Source organism: Sciurus vulgaris (genome assembly GCF_902686455.1).
Source record: "Sciurus vulgaris genome assembly, chromosome: 11".
Lineage (NCBI taxonomy): Eukaryota > Metazoa > Chordata > Mammalia > Rodentia > Sciuridae > Sciurus > Sciurus vulgaris.
This window is the reverse complement of record NC_136472.1, coordinates 44,604,323-44,625,003: the sequence shown is the minus strand read 5'-3', so window position 1 is coordinate 44,625,003 and position 20,681 is coordinate 44,604,323. Positions and strand designations below refer to the sequence as shown.

General features: G+C 40.1%; 1 protein-coding gene across 5 annotated transcripts in view; it reads right to left on the bottom strand.

The window, feature by feature from the left end:
* Positions 1-14,402: 14,402 nt before the first annotated feature.
* The window catches only part of BDNF (brain derived neurotrophic factor), a 51,932-nt gene continuing 45,653 nt past the window's right edge, over positions 14,403-20,681 (bottom strand). For all 5 annotated transcript variants that reach the window (XM_079105161.1, XM_079105164.1, XM_079105165.1 and 2 more), the window contains exon 2: positions 14,403-18,515. In XM_079105161.1, the coding sequence (XP_078961287.1) occupies positions 17,751-18,515 (765 nt within the window). In that variant the 3' untranslated portion in view covers positions 14,403-17,750. The remainder of the gene's footprint in view (positions 18,516-20,681) is intronic.

Below are 20,681 nucleotides of genomic sequence, written 5' to 3'. Positions count from 1 at the left end.
AGCTTAGCAACCAAGGACAAGCATTATTTTCCTCCATATACCTGGGCTTTCCTGCCTCATTCAAGCACATCTGTTCTTATTTGTCCTGACTTTAAACAAAACCTCCAGAGCTCCTCATTCACCCCTCTGATCTCCCCAAAACACTGATCTCAGAGAAAAAAAAAATTTTAATGTCAGGAAGCAGGGTTTGGGGTCAGAAGATCTAAATTTGAATCTTATTCAACATTGGCCTAATTGCTTGAACTAAGAAAAGTGTTTTTATAGTTCTAAGTCATAGTTTCCTCATCTGTAAAACAACGTTTAGAGTTGGTGGTGGCGATAGGTGTGAGTGTGTATATGTGTGTTCTAAGAGTTAAATTAAAAAATGCAAGTGAAATGCTCTAGAAACGCCAAAGGCACCACAGACTTGGAAGAGGTTATTAAGGTAGAAAAATCCCAGAATGACTTTTTGGCGTATAGTCTCATTCCCAGGATGTTTTAGAAAGGCCATTGTTTTCAAAGTATTTTCATACTCTTAGTTTGTAACTGCAAATGTTTACATGTCTTACTTTTTAGGTTGCAAGAGTTTTGAGTTTAGGGTATGTCTTTCAAGTATCTTTACGGCCCTTTAAAAAATGATGAAGGCTTACTAAATTCTGGGTATACAGATAAAACTCAGCCTTTCTGTGCATCTCTCTCACGTTTTTGTTGTGATTTTTTTCCAGTGGTCTGGAGACCTCTTAACAATAGAAATAGAAAGCTTTGGGGAAAAAAAATCTCTGAATGCTGTGTATAACTGCAACAGCATTATGAAATTTATAGGAGGTACTATTACCACTAGTACCATGCAAATTTATGAGTACTAATGGAAGGGATAACTATATAAGCAAACTTACTTTTACTTCTGTTCTGTTCTGTTCTTTAGGTTTGGTAAGTACATAATATTCAGGTTAAATTTCTACATTTTTGTGCTTTAAGGCACACTTTGAGATGTCACAAAAAGAAATAAACATATAACAGCATTGAATCACAAAATGTTAGAGCTTAAAGATCATTATTTTCAGATTCATCATTTTATAGATGAAAAATTCTTAGAGACATGAAATGACTTGCCTAGGATCACACAGAAAAATAGTTATCTTTCTCCCTAAAATATTGAGATGTCTTCAGTATTATTGGCATATTCTTGTAAAGAGAGAGTTTACATTTCAAGAAAAAAATTTTCATTTTTTAAATGCATCTTTTCTTCTAAAAGCCAATACAATATATCTGAGAATTGGTGATGGGATTATAGAGATGGACCAGTGGAAGGAAATCAAAAGTGGTCTCTAGGCTCAGCAGGTGTTTGTTGGTTCATTGCAAACACACCATCCACATAACAGCAAAGGTGCATCTAACCAGGTAAGCGCCTTCAAATTAAATATCAAGTCATTTTATCTAAGTAATAATTTCTTGAGCATATACTGCATGCCAACAGTGTGCCAGATTCTATAAAGATATGTATTTGACTTACAGATAGAAGTAAGTGACATTTATATCACAGTATAGCTCAGGGACCAAGAGCATGGACTCTTAGTGTCAGCCTAACTACTTTCTAGCTGTGAGATTTTGAGCAAGACCTTTACTCTTTGTGCTTCGAGTTCCTCATGTTTCATGTGGGGCCTACTAATAGTTGGCCATTAAGGTCACAAATTTAATAATTATTAGGTGCTTATTGTGTCTGACATATAATGAATGTCATATTAACTGCTATTTTATGTATTATCTGACTAAGTCACATCCTCGCCCTCTGAAGTAGGTACCATCCATCTTTTTATAGAAGACTATACTTAGGCTGAGGGCTCAAGTAACCTGCCTAAGCTCACCCAGCAACCAGCAACAGAGTCAAGATTCAAACCCAGGTGTGTCTGACAGCCCTGGTCACCTAAACACTGTGGTGAGTACTGCCCTCAGACATAAACCTTGCTCTTAAGAAAACTGTATTCCAGCAATATAATCATAGGACTGAAAATATCAAGTGTAAAGAGATAGAAACAATGTAGGATAGACTTTCTAGAACAGGGTCTGGGAGGAGTTTCTAGCTTAGGAAATCAGAATAAGTTTCAAGGAGATGGAATTGGAGTTGAGTCTTACACAGAAGCAAGATTGAGAAAGGACAAGCCGAGAACCAGGAATTGGAAAGTCAAGGTGCAGATGGGAAACAGGGAGTGGTTGGTTCTTACCAGTGGGTTCTGGGGTATGTGCAGGAGAGGAGGGAGAAGTCTGAAACCCTAGCTGAAGTAAGATCACGAGGGACCTCATATATTAACACTGAAGAGAGTGCATCTCAAAGAGAAGGTCCTTCAAACAGTTCTTTAAAATACCAAATGGAAAAGAACTGAAATAGAAAATAAGACTTAAGACTTCAGACATGTTGTCTATCAGGAAGAGCTTGCCAAACTTGGGCTTATTTACCTGGTTTGTTCTTGTCTGAAAAAAGCCCCATCAATTTACAGAAAAAAGGGGCTTATTCTGAAACCACAAAAGAGAGTGGATTTTGCAAACAACCAGCTGTTTGACAAGTTCAAGCCTACTTTCTGAAATGTGACATAATTTCCATATTTAAATTAAAATGCACTTATACTCATTTTCTCTTGAATAAAAGAGATTCAAAATTTAAATCTTATTTGTGAATTCTTTTCTTCTCTTCCCTTCTTCCTTGCTTCTGCTTGTATCTGAGCTGGGTTTACTCCTCTGTCGTAGGCAACAGGTGTTTTCATGTTCTTTAATTTGATCTTTTCTTTTGGATCTGAATGTTGTTTTATGTTGAGATTTCATATTCATTGTGACATGAGTCCTCAGCCACTTGGGCACCTAACATCCCTAGGCAGAGTTGAAAGCAGCAGTAGAGATGAAGTAGTCTAGCATTCACATTCCAGCTGAGATGACTAAGGCTCAGAGAGGGAATGTGACTTTTTAAGAACACATGCCAGCTCAAAGCAGGATGAAGCCCGAGCTTGTTCTTTCTTACCTAGTGCTCATTTCAATGCACTATCTAAGCACATGTGTATGCAGGGGCTTTGGGGAAGAATTAGCATCTTAGAAATGGTTCAGTCTCAGAAGATTCCTCACATACTACTTCAAGTCTTTGTTGAGTATTTAGAACTGAAGAGTACCTGAAGATCTTCAAGATTATCAACCACTTTAATATGGCTTGAATGTATGCCCCCAAATTAATTAGTATAAACTGGTGCTAGGGATTGAACCCAGGGACACTTAACTACTGAGCTATATCCCTAGTCTTTTTATATCTTTTTATTTTGAGATAGGGTCTCATTAAGTTGCTCGGGATCCTGCTAAGTTGCTGAGGTTAGCCTGGAATTTGCAATTTTCCAGCCTCAAGCTCCTGAGTCATTGGGAGTACAGCTGTGCACCACTCTTTTCATCAGCTTTTGTGTCACTGTGACTAAACTACCTGGCAAGAACAACTTAGAGAAGGAAAAGTTTACCTGGGGCTCACAGTTTCAGAGGTCTCAGTTGGACAACTCCATTGCTCTGGGCCATCAAGTCAACATGGCACATCATATGGGGAGGGCCCAACAGAGGAAAACTGCTCAGTTCATGGCAAGTTCAGAAAGCAGGTAGTGGGGAGAGAAGCACAGGGAAGGTTAACCCTTCCAGAGGAGTCTCCAGTGACCCACCTTCTCAGTCATGGCCCACCTGCCTACAGTTACCACCCAGGCCATTCAAACTAGTATGGACTAATTAGGCTACAGCTTTCACAATTCAGTCATTTTCCAGCAGAAACACAGAGCTTTGGGGGGAAACCTCATATCCCAATCATAATAGCCTCCATGCCTGACTGTCCCCCAAAATTTGTGTGTTGGAAATGTAATCCCCAATACAACAGTGTATGAAGGTGGGGCATTTTGGGAGGTGTTTAAGTTATGAGGGCTCTGCTTTCAAGAATAGATTAACACTATTATAAAGGACTTGACAGAGGGAGTTTGGTCCCTTTCACCCTCTGTCCCTTCTACCACTTTAAGGACACAATGTTCCTCCCCTCCAGAGGGTGCAGCATCAAAGCACCATCTTGGAAGCAGGAAACAGCCCCCACAAAAGAGTTGAACCTGCTGACTCCATGATCTTGAAATCCCCAGTCTGCAGAACTGTGAAAAATAAATTTCTGTTAAATTGCACAGTGTTGGGTACTCTGTTATCATAGCACATACAGACTAAAATACTCCTCTCACAGAGGAGAGGAGCAGGCCTGAAAGAAATGAGGAGGACTTGCCCAGCTTACATGGCTGGTGAAGGGGCAGAGTAAGGTCAAGGATTCCAATCTGCTGACTCCCAGGAGCACATATTCCTTCTGTATATACTCATCCTTATTTTTCAAAGTCTCCATTTCAAGAATCCATCTTTTTACAGTCACATATACTAAAAGGAATTCCACTTCACAATGCCTGGAAGAACTTCAAGTGGAAAGTATCCAAACCAGGAAGAACCTGTTCCCTTTGTATTCCTCTGCATAGTCAGTTCAGATCCATGAGTGGCAGGGTAAGAGATGTGGAAGGTTGGATAATTTGGTGTTTGCAAATTCTATGCAAGGCAAGCACTCTACTGACTGAGCTATCTCCCTACCCCTCTTTATTTTTTTGTACCAAGAAAATACCACAGTTTTTTACTTTTTGGTGAAACCAGAATCCAAAACCTTAAAAGTGGAGCTGTGATTCTGGAGAAGAAATAATTTGATCCAGCACCTCCAAGTCCATATTTGTACATCTAGGGTAGGAAATTACTCATGTATATTTTTAAGTAGATTTTCCTGAATACTGAGATTCACTCTTGTGCTATTGTTATTTCATTACCATTTATGACCAAATACACTTAAAATGTGGTCTTCCACTGCATTCATTCAATTTAGGAGACGAAGGGATCCAACAAGTGTTCGGAAAGTCATTGCCAATCTTTGCTAGTCATTGGAATTCAAATTACAAGGCACCCAGTAAAATTTGAACTTAAGTGAACACAAATAATTTTTAGTATAAATATGTTTTGTATTAGTTAGCTTTTCATTACTGTAATGAAATACTTGATCAGGCTAACTTTATAAAGTGAAAAAGTTTCTTTAGTGCATAGTTTGGGAGGTTGAAAGTTCAAGCAATATACCATAGGCTCTGGGAAGAGCCCCATAGCAAATGGCAGGGCATGTGCATGAGGAGAGCTGGATAGGGTCAGGGTCCTGATTTTTAATAACAGTTCTCCCTCCAGAAGTGACCAGGGTCCCATGAAAAATATCATAAACTCATTCAAGGGCACAACCTCAATTGCCCTCAAGAGCTTCTAGTAGGCCTCATCTCTTAAAGGTTCTACCATCTCCCAACACTGCCACTCTAGGCACCAAGCCTCAAAACACATGAACCTTCCAGGGGACACCCAAACCACAGAAATTCCTTGCAGTACTTGGATATACTCATATTAAACAATTATTCATTGTTTATCTGAAATTCCAATTTTATGGGCCATTCTATATTTTATCTGGCAATCCTACTATGGATTATGGTTGGGAAGAGTTTTCATGACTAGGGAAGGAGACAGGCAATGAACAAAGGCACAGAGGAGGGAGAGTGAAAATGATTAAAAAGTATGGAAATGAAAAGCAGGAGTGCAGTGTGAGGTGTATTGGGAATCATCTGGAAAATAATCTAAAGCTTCATCCTAGAAGGATTTGAATGGCAGTCTGACTTATTTGTGCTCTGACAGCAATGAAGAGCCCTTCCATGTGTTGAAGGGAGGGAAGTCATATCATCCATCCATCCATCCATCCATCCATCCATCCATCCATCCATCCATCCATCCATCTATCCATCCATTCATCCATCCACCCACACATCCATATCAATGTATCTGTATTAATATGGCACACTGGAAAGCAATGTCTTCTGAATTTATATTATGGTTAGGCTAATAGTGATCCTCTGCAACTCACAGCCTTCAGCTTAGTTCCCTGAGAAATGGGCACAATTAGATTTGCACTCTACACTTCACATTGATATACAATCATTAAATAGACAGGACCACCTGAATTCTTTTCAGGTCAGTAATTAGACAGTTCCAAAAATGTGCGCACCAACATATACCCTTGTGACCTTTAAACATTCTTCTCAGTCTATCTATTTCATCCCCTGCAGAAGCACTAGACTTTATCCCTGTGTAGTCCCAGTAAGGACTGCATCTTCATCTCCTGGACCAAATCGGTGATTTGTTTACCAGTGTGGTGGACGTAGTGACTTGTATGAGGTGTTACTCAGTCTTCCTTCACATTCATGATTGCCACTGACCCTTCAGAAAGATCATTCAGCTCTCACAGTGGATGGACTAGAAGGAACCGAGGACATTGTGTGGGAGGTAGTAAGTCCACTGGAAGGCTGCTAGAATATGCCAGGTGAGATGTAATGAACGCCTGAATCAAAGTGGAAAGGTGAGCTGAAAGTGGAAGGAAAAAATGAAAGAGTGAAGAAATAAAAAACAAAGGGAAGTTCTGACACCTGCATTTAGGTCTCCTTGACATTGCTTCCATTTCCTCTAGGGACATGTCCTGGATAAAGGGTGAAACTGGATGCTCCTTGGCAGTTTCAGATGACACCACCTAACTTTCCATTGGATAAGGGAAGGCCCAAAATAGCCTCTGGTCCCACAGGCTGGTGATTACTGGGACTCAGATTCCTATTCCAAAAACATAGGGAAGAAGCCAGACACTTGCCCACTTACCCTCTCACCAGCTGACCTGGGGCATTAGCACCCTGGTGCCTGCTGACGCAGAGCATCTGCCAAATTCGATTAGCCCCATGGCCTGGCTAAGCTGGGCATGTCCTGCATTGCTGCTAAAAGAAGCCCTTCGGGAAGGGGCTACGAGATTCAGAGATTTTCCTTTTCCTACTAAGTGTCAATTACTACTGACTACTTGGCAGTTTGAGATAGGGTGGGGAATAAATAAAAGGATTAGAAGGAGCCGAAGACAAAGCCAAATATTAACTTAGTGATCACTTCTGGAAACAGAAAACACTCCAAACAATCAACATAAATTGGCTTTTTTCCTTCTCTTTGCTTGAACTTTTTAAAGTCCTTCGGAGTCCAGCAGAATAAACCAAGCATTAGTGAAATGACATGTAGGGGCGTGTTGCTGGCTCAAAGCAGGTTGTTTGGAGGGGGACAGGTAATGACCTGCCTATGAGAAGTTCACAGAGCCCTGTTTTCCACCCCTGGCATGATAGACAGGACCCTAGTCCCAGAGGAATTTGAATACAAGTAGGAGCTTGGCCATCTAGATTCCAGTCCTTAGAATCTCATGATCAAGTCTTTGTCCCCAGGTTAGGGTCGAGCTTCTGCAGGCAGAATTTTCTACTCTCTGATTCCTGTTTTCTCAGTAGAATAGGAATCTATGGCAAGAGTTTGATCCTGGATGGTCAACAAACCAAAGGGAATTTAAAAAAAATATTTCTGGGACTGAAGCCCCAGAAATTCTTATTTAACTCACCTGGGATGACCTGCTAAGCATAGATAATTTTTTAAAGTTTTCTATGTGATTCAAATGTACAGGTCAAAATTGAGAGTAAGTGGTCTGGTGGTTAAGACTGGGGCTCTGGTATAATAGAGATGTGGCTTCAAAACTAACTCTACCATTTATTAACTGTCTGACCTTAGGCAAGTTGTTTAGCTCCTGTGTTGTCAGTTTCCTTGTCTCTAAAATTATACCTGCCTCGTGGTTGATGAGTATTTTACATAGCATGCAAAGCATTTAGCATGACATCTGGTACAAACTAGGAATTATTGTCTCTTGCCAAACTCTTGTCCATGTGTTCAATTAATTCCTACTGTAATCATCCTCTATTGGTCTTCTCGCATGTGGATTGTCTGTCTGAAGCCCATGGACACCACTCTCAAGGTACATGTCTACAGACATGTTTCACCTGTTTACCCTTAACTTCTGCTCGACCTCACAGCACATCCAGTCCTCAGCATCTTGACTTCGCTTCCTGATCTACCCCACCACCTATGGGATTTGTTATTAAAACCTGGGGAAGCTAGGAAAGCAAACTAAGTCCATTTGGGTGGTCAGTTCTATTCAACAGGCAGTAATTACATAGAGCATAGCCTGAAGAAGAATTCTGAGGCTGAAACTGAGCTCAGTTAAGACTTAGGTGTGATATCTGCCATATATGGAAAAGTGGAGAAGACAAGGCTTGTGCTAATGTCTGAGACTACTACAGACCCATAGGGCCCTGATCATTGTTCCCTCTCTTCACCACCAATCTCACATACAAAATAACTTTGTAAAGTACTGATCTGGGAGAATCGGGCATTCCTGAGTTTAGTAAGTGGTTCCAGAACACTCCCCTGTCTATCCAATCCCAGAATCCACAGGAAGCCTTCTGGATTTGCAATGAGGTCAAGGATAATAGCTGCCCCATTGCCAGGTATTGGAAACAGCTGGCACAAAGTTTTAGAAACTCTGCCCCCAGATTGTTCTGCACAGAGCAGTGTGGTGTCCACTTTGGGAGGGGCCTTCATGCAATCTGAGCCTGTTTGCATGTTAACCCTTGAAAGAACCAGTCAGTGCGCCCTCAAAAACTAAAAATAAGGACCCCCCCAGTGTTCTTCCCTTTTGATGGAAGCCCACATCCTCTTCACTATGACACCAACTTCTTTTCGTTCTTTTTGCTTCTGTGTCTCCCCAAAAATCTTCACACTCTTTCAATTGGGTGAGGGCTGGGAGACTGGCTCCTGATCCAAATTGCATAGATTCCAGCCTCTGCTCCACTACTAACTAGTATTGAGACCTCTGGCAACTTAATCAATTTCTCTGTGCCCTCGTTTCCTCATCTCTAGGGCAAGAGCACTAAAACTCCCACCTGGTTTATAGATCGTTAGTGGGCACAGATGCCTGAAGCACTGCCTACCTGAAGCACACTCTGGTCGCTGTCATTGGGTGATGGGCAGGAGGCACGTCTACAGTGAGGGAAGAAGCTGAGGCAAGGCTTTGTGGCTATGCCATGGCTATTTTCAGAAAGGTGACTGTGGCTCTGATTCTCTCTCATACTACGTGAGTTCATCCATTCCACCCTGGCTTCCGACATCAGCATTAGGCTGGGATGATGCTCAGAGATAATAGGCTTCATTTGGAATGTGCAGTCTAGGAAAACACCTTCAGTGTAGTGTATCTCCTCCATTTTCCTTGTTGGTAGTAGGCCACAGCTTAACAAGACCAAGCAGTATTGCCGAAGTCTTCCAAAAGACAAGTGGCCCTGGACCCCGGCACAAACAATATGGGAGCCAAAGAGTATTAGAAAAGGATCTCCGAAGCCTGCTGTAGGTGAGCCCAGTGTATCATGTTTGTAAACACTTTTTGAGGCTTTTCTGTATGCTCATCACTTTTCCAAGAGCTTTATGTGCATTGCCTCTTTCTATTCTCACAAAATCCTGAAGGGAGTGGCGATATTTTTACCTGCTTTTTTACATGAGAAAACTGAAGCATAGAGAAGGTAAGTGACTTTCCCACAGTCACACAGCTATAGAAACAGAGCTGGGATTCAGACCCAGGGGTCTGACTCCAAAATCTGATCTTAACTACCATACTACATGCATTCTGAGAGGTGAAAAGTTGAATCCCAGTGGAAACAGAGCCCCCAAGTTCATCAGAAGGGAAGCTTGGCATGAAGTGGCAACAGAAGTGGATTGACCTAGAAAGAAAACATGAATTTCTCAGAGACTCAAGGCCAAAGGACTTTGGGCCAAGAATGAGCAAAAGTCAGATGGCTGGAATGAGGAATTCCAGGCCCGGGTATGGCAAGGAGGTTTGTCTCCTAAGCTGGCCAAGGCTACACTCAGAATGACTTCCTCATGGTTTATCATGAGATGCTTTTGTCCTCAAGGGCATCTTCTCAAGAAGAGGATCTATCTGGAGTGGCTAGGGATGGAGTGAAGGAAGCTGAGAGCGGCACATCTTTGGTGAAGGTATAAAACTCAAAGGAATTAGGATGAAAGCCCATTTTGTTTCAGAGTTCTATAAACAGTGACTCTAAAGGATGCAAATCCAGCAGTTTAATCTAGGGTTTCCTGAATCCGTGACTCAGTCAAACACACTAGATCTCTCTGCCAGGCACCACGTAATATGGCACATATGAGTGGAAGAAAATGTAGGTAAGTAACTTTGCCTGGCTTTGAAGTAGGTTTAGAACCAGGCATAGTTTACATCTTGAAGAACAGTTGGGCATTTTCTGCCTGGTTATGACAGAGCTGGGGACATTTTTATAGTTGCATATGAAAACCTTCCTTGAGGTACTTTCCCCCCTCAACTACCGCTGTCCTGCCCCAGGGTGCTCTCTGATTTCAATCTTGTGACAATTGCCAAGTAATAAGGTCACCACAGTAGGATACAGGAGATGGACATGAATTATCTAAGAATGTTCCCCCAGCATTTCAGTGCTTCAGAAATCTCTTTAATCTCTTTTTACTGCAGACGATGAAGTAGGAAGAATGGAATTGTAGTGTCTTAAGGCTTGAATTTACCTCCAAGACAGTACTGTTTGGCTTCTTCCTGTGACAAACAAGAGCTTAAAAAAGGCTTAGGGAGATGAAATGGGTTGGCCAGTCTAGTTAATGACTAAACTAACTGGACTCCTGACTCCTAAGCCAGGATTGTTAGAATTCAGTTTTCCATATTGCCTAATGGATGGGAAATGAATTTGGATACCTTCTCCTTTATCCCATGATCAGAAAATCTTTAGTTTGAAATCTAAAAAGTGCAGGAGTATGCACACACAGAGACATACACATATACACAGATAGTATGGGGCATGGGAATAGATTATAATTTCCAGAAACCAATTCCTACCATCAGGAAAGGGAATGACACAAAGACTGGGGGTGCTTTTTGTATTTACAATGGGGTCATTCTTCAGGGGTGAACCCAGGACTCCTCAGCTGCATGTTAACAGCTGATTAACTCAGAATGCTTATTTAATTTATGACCATTATAGCTCTGTTTCACCGAGAGAGGGCCATGTTGGCATGCGCAAAGCCCAGCTCCCCAGATGGAATAATCCTTTCCTTATTAATTTGCTGCATGTTGCTTCTCATTTCTTGCAGTTGTTCCAAATATGTTACAAACGACTACATGCTCTGTTTCCCGAATCCACTACTTCTGTTGCTTTGAACAGAAAGAAAAAAAATTTGTTGACTATAAACTGCAGTGAACTTTTGTGGCACACATTTCCATGCTTGCTTTTAAATCACCAGTGCACTCTCAGCATCCCTTGTTCCTGTGTTTTAGGAAATAGAAATCTAGAGGGTTTGAACAGTGTTTGCGGGGCCATGGAAAGAGGTAGGTGCCTGACTAGGATCAGAATTCACAATTCCAAAATCTTGGGCTCTTCTATCTTCCTATTATGTAGAACACAGGGAAGGCTGATTGTTGAATCCGCTCTATCCAGTGATTCTCATGTTTGTGTGGACACGGAATCAACTAGAGGTTATGTTAAAAGAGATTGCTGGGCCTTATCCTGAGAGCTTCTAATTCAGTAAGTCTAGGGTGGGGCCTGAGAATGTGCATTTCTAACATGTTCCCAGAGATTCTGCTACTGCTACTGCTGCTGCTGGCAGTTGGACACCATGCTCTGAGAATCACTGCATTAGTCCATTGGCAGAAGACATAGGCACTGCTATCTACAAATAAACACTGGTTAATGTCTTTTGGAGGTGTCTACTGTTTAAAGGTTTCTATTTTATGTCTTTTTTCTTTTCCCTTCTGACATGCACCAATTTCAGTTTAGAAACTATTTTTTAAATGTTGTGGCTCAGTAGAGTGAGCAGCCTGACTAAACAAATTTGAATGTGCACTGCAGTACTTGATATGGATTTTTCCAAAATGTGAGCACTTATGCTAGACAAAAATATTTCCCCTGGGTTCAGCCATTCTATGCAAATCTGCTCCTGGTTTCTAAGGAACCATTTGAAATAGAATACAGTACCAAAGTGCAGTGCTGTGGAAGAATCCTTATGTGCTTTCTAAATGTAGAGTGTACAACCTCAAGCTCAGTATTTCAACCAACACTTTTTGATCATTTACATACTTAAAACATATCCTACCACTAATTAAAGCATTTTCTGTGAGATTTTTTTCAGCATAAATGGCTCATATTTCCAAAGGAAAGTATTTTTGTTTTGCCAGATTAAAAAAAAAAAAAAAAAAAAGCAGGTGACACTTGAATATATAATGAATGCAAAGGCTTTGTTTAGTGTCTGTGTGTGTGCGTGCGTGTGTGTGTGTGGTAGGATTTATTAATTGGAAAATTAGCCTTTACAATTCCACACTACTGACATTATCAAGCACACAGGACTTATGTTATTCAAAAAAGCAAATGGTGGGGTGGGGTAGGCTTCTGATGTGGTGATTGGTGCCTACCAAATTACAGAAGAGATTGAGGTAAAGAACTATAGAAATGTATAATCAGGAAAATGAGAGATTGCACTCTATTTATGTATGATCTATCAAAATGTATAAATGCATTCTACTGTCAGGTATGACTAATTAGAGCAAATAAAATTTTAAAAATTTACAAAAGAAACCCTATGGTGTATCACATCAATAACTCTTTTTGTTAATGAGGAATATAAGGTGTAAAAGACCACATAGTCTGTTTCTGTTAATTTTTAAACATTTTCTTCAGGAAATTTACTGCATCTAATCACACTTCAAAAAGCAAGGAGTTTGCATTTATTTTTTTTCCCTATATAGAACAGTGGCAAGAATTGAAAGAAAAGATGAAGATATTTAGAAGATTAGAGACAGAGGTTCAGACAGGGTGTTACTGGCTGGAATGGCCATACATAGTGGCTGGATCGGAGTGGTTGCACCCACTCTAGTCACTACACCTGGCTCTTGGTAGCAAGCTCACCAGCCACCAGTTTGTTCAATGTAGCCAACAAGAATCAGATTTCTAGCCACTCCCCCTACCTCTCCTACCCCAAATAGAAAACCACTCTTAAAACAACAGTTAACCCATAGGCTCCATCAAACACTAACTTTGCTTTGAGGCTGAATCACATTTATACATGGATCTTTCTATGCTAAATACTTCCTCCACCTCCATTTATGAGCATGCATTGTTTCTTATCACTGTTTACTTTTATCAAAAATGTAGCTATTTCACTTAAACTGACTGACAGAGCAGGTTTAATGCTAGAACAGAAGAGACAGGGATGTTTTCCTTTACACTTAAGTCCCAGTGCTGCTGGAGTGCTGGCTGAGCCATGGCAAGGCCTGAAGATTTTTGGCAGTTCAAGAGGTGTTTGACATTTTTATCTAGAGTCTAGCAACCATTTAAATGAATGAAAGATAACTTAATCAATTCCTTTTAAGGCTTAGTTCAAACTCTTCCTCAGATTTGTGATATTATTCATAGAACTAGTATAGGAAATAAAAAGACTTCATGGACACAGCATGACCACAGAGGCTCACTAGTATGTCAGAAAACAATAGATGAAAGCAACCATCTGAGTCATTTCCAAAATTCTTAATGATTAAGCAGGTCTACCTTCTTGCCCAAAAAATGTAGTACAAACTGGTTACTCCCATCAACTCCAAGTTGATTAAGCTGATGTCTCCTTTTCACTGTTGTTTCTCTGACCTCATTGTCTAATAAAAACTTTGTCATGTTTACCATATTCTGTTAATGTCAAGTAATTTGAATGTCATATTTGATTCTCGCTTATTCCTCAAGCCCTTCGTATAGTCTTTTTCAATTGTGATAATTGATTAAGCCTGAAGTATACCAAAGTTCTAATTCCTTGGCTGGGCTGTCATGACTGGCAGTCAAGATCTTCTCTTCCAGGGCAAATTCACTGGGCAGATTATAATAGCAGTTCATTTCATTCGATCTGTTCTTCCATATACACAAAACAAGTCAATGTTTGTTATGACTTTCCCGATCCTTATTTATAAGACAATACAAGAGGAAACCATGTGTGTATGTTTGAAATAGAAATGATACATTGCACAGATATAGTTCACCACGTTCTGGGATGGGTTGTTCAGTGTTCAAATGGGGAGTCTAAAGAGTAGGAACAGATGCTTTTTTTCCTTAATGGCCCTTTCTCTAATTTAAAATCCTTCCATTTATTTCCCTAAGATTTAGTGATAACTTTAAACACTTTAACTAAATTACCCAGCGGCTTGGCAGCCATCACGAAGGCAAATCTTTTTAGAAATCCTAGCAATCTGTTAGATCATGGGTACTATGATATAAAACCTCCGTGTTCCATGTGCAAAAATTAAATCAATGCAATAGATACAAAGACATTTCACAAATGGCATTGTTTCCAAACCAAGGGTACATGACCTGTCTTCAAATATTGAGTTTCTATGTATTTTTTTTTAGTAGTTAAGTTTCTAAATTTGGGCCAATTTATTCTAATTATCCCTAAATAGACCTACTTTGATTTTTTTTTTAACAGTTATTTTATAGTCAAATAGAGCCAGCCAGCCCTGATTCATGGATCCCGATGTTGCTAGGATACATGGTTTGGTATTTGATGAAAGTATATCACTTCAAAGGGGAAAACTTTCAAGTGTCCTAGAAAATGACATTGTTTTCCACCATGGAAGACAGACTCAATCCTAGAGCTTCTCAGAAGCTCACAGACTGCAGGATTGGCACCAGTGCTTTGAAATTAGCATCCTCTCTGGAGGGCTATTAAATTGCTGCCACTAGTCAGGTTGATCTTAAAGCAAGGAACACACGTATTTATAATAAAACACGTTTTCATGTTTGTTTTACAGTGAAGAGAAAAAACCCAGAACCCCCAGATTTTATGTACTTTGAAAATATATTTAAAAACATTAAAAATTCTATATTTAAAACATATATTATATGTTAATTGGTACACTTAAATAGAACTTGTATTTACAATAGGCTTCTGATGCGGTTAAGTTTTAATGCCAAATTTTTTTCAATAACATAATTATATAAATATACTAAAATACAATAAATATTTTTTTCTTGTTTTACATGGTGAATAATATCTTTACCATAGAGAGAACAAGGCCACAGACATTTACTTACATTTTCAATGGGAATCACCATAAAAAAGCAACAGGCCTGCTGCCATGCATGAAACACTTCTGCCACAAAGAGACCACAGCAAGACTTTAAAAACAAAACAAAACAGAACAGAACAAGAACGAACAGCAACAGAGAGAGAGAGTTTAACAAAATAAATCTTAGTTCAACATAAACCACCAAGCATGTGACTGTGATGTATCTTATTGGGTAAGAGAGAGCCACTGACCACACACTTGCTGAAATGTCTCCTGCAAAATTTAACAGATCTGGCCCTTTGCAGTACCTTAAGATTGTGGATAGGGACTTGTTTGTTTTTTAAATATTGTCCCTCAAAAGAACCTGTGAAAAGTTAACATACAGCAGATATTCCAAAAGCATTCCTTACAGATGAAAAATAATTACAAAGATAATATTGTTGAACAGCACAACAAAACAAACCTATACTACATAAAGTCTTCCTTCTTTTAACAATAGGTACTCAGGTGGTACTCTAAAAGACAGGCTACCTCTAAATGAAAGACTGAATAACAGAAATTTGCTGATGGCATCTTCACTCCCTGGGTCACAGTGTACATCCTTGTTTGCTTATTTCTCACCCTGCTAAGATGTAGCAATTGCTTGCAGCTTCTTCTGACACTCAAGGACACTGTTCCAGGTGGTAAACACTATCATTTCCAGGCGTGGAAGTGAGCCGAATGGGTAGATAGGCTTTGCACTAATTTTCACTGGGGTCCACTTTTCCCAGGAACGCTATTTCAGATTCCTAATTTGACTTCTCCTAACCCAAAATGGTAGAGGTGAAGCAGTGACCCTCTTCTTGAACAGACAGAATGGGCAGGAGGTTGCTGTGACCTTCACTTGGGGAGCAAAGCTTTGTCAGCTCTGTTCTGGCCTCTTCTATGGAGCAAGGCACCTTCCCAAGTCTTGTCTCTGGACAAGATTTCCATCTCTCCAGGCCTGATCATTTAGCCTGAGTTTGGGGGCCTTTTCCTGTTCTCTCCTTTGACCAAAAGTTCTCAAAATATAAAACCCTGGTTTCCTCAAGTGTAATTTCAAAGCAAGTATGTGTTCTTGTAGCAAACAGCTTCTATCTCATTGCATTAATCTCATGATAGCAAATGCCACATTTGGCTCCAAATCTGCTCCAGGCTAATCCAACTTTATGCACAATTATCCAGGAGAGGAATGGAGGGCATAAGTCAGCTTGGGTATGGTTCTCCAGTTGAGAACCTATTGAGCACAGTTAGATAACGTAGGCACTTAAAGCATGAGGTCCAAGCAACTTGACACATGTCATTCCAGAGTCACCTCTGAAGGGTGCTTCTGATGCTTTCCTTTTGGAAAGTCCCAAGTGCCATTCCCCACCTCTACCTAGGCCTTGGGATGGCCACTCAAAAATTCCCCCTGCATTGCCAGGAAATGGTATGTTCTACCCAGCCTCCATAGGGCTGTTCAGACTCATTTCACTGGCATGTAGATTCCTGCTCTGATCTAGGTTCTGAGTTCACAAGGAACTCTACCTTTCACTTGCAAGACACCGTGAAGCCTTACCATATTTTTTTAAAGCATTACCATGATTTACCCAAATGTTTACTCCTCATAAAAAAAGAAATCTTGATTTCTGGGTTACTTCTTGATGTTCTTTTTCTCTTCTTTAAAAAAATAAAAATCACTGTTTCCACGAGTGTCACGATGTGACACAATTTATACACTTGTTCACCACAGTGGTAAAATATTTTAGGGCAGGCAATTTATTTTTCTTCTTTAAGGTGAAGCAAAACAAAGAGGGGATCAAAGAGGGAGGAGGGGAAAGAATGTGCTTTGAGCAAATGTAGGTCCTTCCAATAAAAGATGCTTTCCCTGACCCACATCCAATGGGTTGGGGGAGGGGGACCTGGGAGGTGCATCATGGGAAGTGGAGTGTGAGCATTTTATGCAGTTGCCTTAAATTTTATTCACTTTCCAGTCATCTGATTGATATTGCAAACATCTTTACAATATATAAGTGTATCTTTTATAAACCAGAATAGACACTGAAGTTCTTTGCCCATCCCTACTCCCTGTGGGAACTAAAAAACAAAACAAACAAACAAACAAAAGAAAACACAAAACAAACAAAAATATACCCCTCCCATCCCCCATCCCCCTAAGCCAGTAAAGCAATGACAACAGCACCTTGACATTGTTTTAATTCCAACGCTATCAGAAGTTAAAAGCAGTAAAACAGATATAGTACTAACAAGAACGTAGATACTTACTGTCTAAAATGTAAACGGAATGTTTTGGTTCAAATTTTTGTTTTTGTTTTTTGTTTTTTTGTCTGTTTTCTGAAAGAGGACAGTTTATTATCAATTCACAATTAAAGCAGCATGCAATTTATTATTATTTTTTTAAACTTTTTATGTTTTCAATTCTTGGCAACGGCAACAAACCACAACATTATCGAGGAATGTAATGCAGACTTTTTAAAGTTGTGCGCAAATGACTGTTTCCCTTCTGGTCATGGATATGTCCAATAAATAGATTGTAGAACCACTGTACTGTATAAACTTCATTTATACATGCAGTTCATAAAATTATTTTTTCTTAACTGAATAATTTACCCTGTTATGTATATATACAAATAGATAATTTTTGTCTCAATATAATCTATACAACATAAATCCACTATCTTCCCCTTTTAATGGTCAATGTACATACACAGGAAGTGTCTATCCTTATGAAGCGCCAGCCAATTCGCTTTTTGCTATCCATGGTAAGAGCCCGCACGTACGACTGGGTAGTTCGGCACTGCGAGTTCCAATGCCTTTTGTCTATGCCCCTGCAGCCTTCTTTCGTGTAGCCCATGGGATTGCACTTGGTCTCGTAGAAGTATTGCTTCAGTTGGCCTTTCGACACAGGGACTTTTTCCAGGACTGTGACGGTTCCACCCGACATGTCCACTGCAGTCTTTTTATCTGCCGCCGTGACCCACTCGCTAATACTGTCACACACACTTAGCTCCCCGCGGCGGGCGGGGTCGGAGTGGCGCCGGACCCTCATAGACATGTTTGCAGCATCCAGGTAATTTTTGTATTCCTCAAGCAGAAAGAGAAGAGGAGGCTCCAAAGGCACTTGACTACTGAGCATCACCCTGGAAGTGTACAAGTCCGCGTCCTTATTGTTTTCTTCATTGGGTCGAACTTTCTGGTCCTCGTCCAACAGCTCTTCAATCACGTGTTCAAAAGTGTCAGCCAACGATGTCAGGCCTCGTGAACCTGCCTTGGGCCCATTCACGCTCTCCAGAGTCCCATGGGTCCGCACACCAGGGTAGGCCAAGCTGCCTTGTCCTCGGACGTTTGCTTCTTTCATGGGGGCAGCCTTCATGCAACCAAAGTATGAAATAACCATAGTAAGGAAAAGGATGGTCATCACTCTTCTCACCTGGTGGAACTAAAGGAGAAAACAGAAAAAATACAAAGAAACTGGTTAGGGCTTTCTTTCACACGGATGCCATGTGGCCCATCTGATTATAATTCCAGACCATTCTGCGGGGTCAAGGTTTTTTACGTCTTGGTGATCAACTCCAGCTGCACTAGACACAAATCAATGTCAGTAGTGTGCAATATGTGGTTTAATATAAACCAGAGACATGCAGTGTTCTCCCCAGGACTTAGCATATAAACCTGAGATTAAATGGCTTCTAAGCCAGTGAAAAAACTGTGGCTTCATTTCTCCTCTTTCCTCCCACTTTAGCAGCTTCGTAAGTTTAATTTTTAATGATCTCTGCTCATGCTGTCACAAGAAACACAAAATCAGAAATGTTACTAAGCAACAATTGCAAGCATATTTTTTTTTTCAAGTTAGCAATGCTGTCCCCTGTCACACAGGAATGTGTGACAAAAACAGCAGTGGCCTGAGGGGTCAGAGGGGTCTCTCCTTATGGGATGCCTAGTCATGAACAGCCATCAGAGAGCTAAAAGGAGATTTTACATTATTTTTCTTCTCTCACAGAGATAATCTATTATAGTGAAGATGATAGATAATTTCACTGGATTTTACAGATAGGGAAACCAAAGACCATACAGGACTGGCCTTGTGTCATGAAGAAAGTTTATATTAGCACTTGGGGCTCTCAACTCCAGTGTTCTTTCTGCTACACCTGGGTGGTCATCACTAAAAATGTTTTGCTTATTCCCAAACAGAAATCATTTTCTCTACATTCATTTTAATGATGTTTCTATGCCTGAGGCTGATGTCATGAAAACAATGTGTCAACTTAGGAAAAAACTGGAAAAGTCAGCATTAAAAAGGAGTTTAAGTCAATTTCAAATGCCTCCCATATGCAGACTCCATGTTTATGCCCACGAATTCTCTGAAGCCCTTACCCTTTGGCTTTTCTGGCTAGTACATTGATCTAGCTAAGAAAGTTCAACTTCTCTTTTTATTGGAAAGGTGGTCCTCTGTGTGTGTGTGTGTTATGTGTGTGTGCATGAACTCTGAGTTTATCATGACTTTAAAAAAATCTGAGTTGTATTTTACACACTTTGGAATAGGCAGTTAGTGCTTCTTTCTATGTGTTTGAAGTTTCCCGGGAAGTCCCTTAATGGCACACCACAAAATTAATTTCTTCCTGTTTGCCAGAGGGTTTCTCTACTCTAAATTTGGCTCTACATCTGCAAGCATGCTCTAGGAAGCCAATTAGGATGAATGAACAAGTAAAATGAAAACATACCTATAAACCAACCCAAGGTTACCGTCAGGTGGTAAAGGACTTCAGAATCACTTACCTGAAGCACTGTGTCCCTTAGTAGTAAAGAGTAGCATTCCCCAGCCCTGACACTAACGTTAATCCTACTTCTCTGTTCCAGAGCATGGACTTATAAAAAGACACACACACACACACACACACACACACACACACACACACACACACACACGTTATCATCATCATCATCATCATGCTGTGCAAGTTCCTAGGAAAAGAGACAGTTTCCACCCGTGAAGTGTTACTGAACACGAAGCCAACCTACCTCCAATCAGTAAGCCACAGTGCAGAAATGGCTGAAAATTTTTGTATGGAAGAGCAAATGTTTTTGTGCTCTACTTTTGAAAGAGAGAACATTTTACCACCAAAAGACTGTATCATTCCTAAATACCAATTTCCTGGTAGATTCACTCTTAATTTGCACACAAACAAGCATACTAAGAAGTGTGTAGACTGCACAGTGATCTGAGATTAGGAAAGGCAAATTGGTTTGAATAAAATGTGGTTGTTCATTCTGCTAATATTTAAAGTTTTGTGAATGTTCTGGATGCTGTATCATCAAAGAAATGGATCCTCCAAGGAGGTTTATATTCTAAGCAGGCAGTACTTCCACCACTGAATGAAAGAAAACCCTTTCTCCTAATATTCCCAGTCCAAATTAAAATAACCCCAGGGGCTCCTCAAATGTAGGTCAATTAAAGAATGCAAATTTAGGATACTTTACTGCAGTCACCTATATCATATTGGTGGAAATTTGCTGTTATTGGTTTTTTTATACTATTATTTATCAAATCTATGATACCATCAATTTAAAACTCACTATTTTATATACTGCTAAGAAATAAAAATGC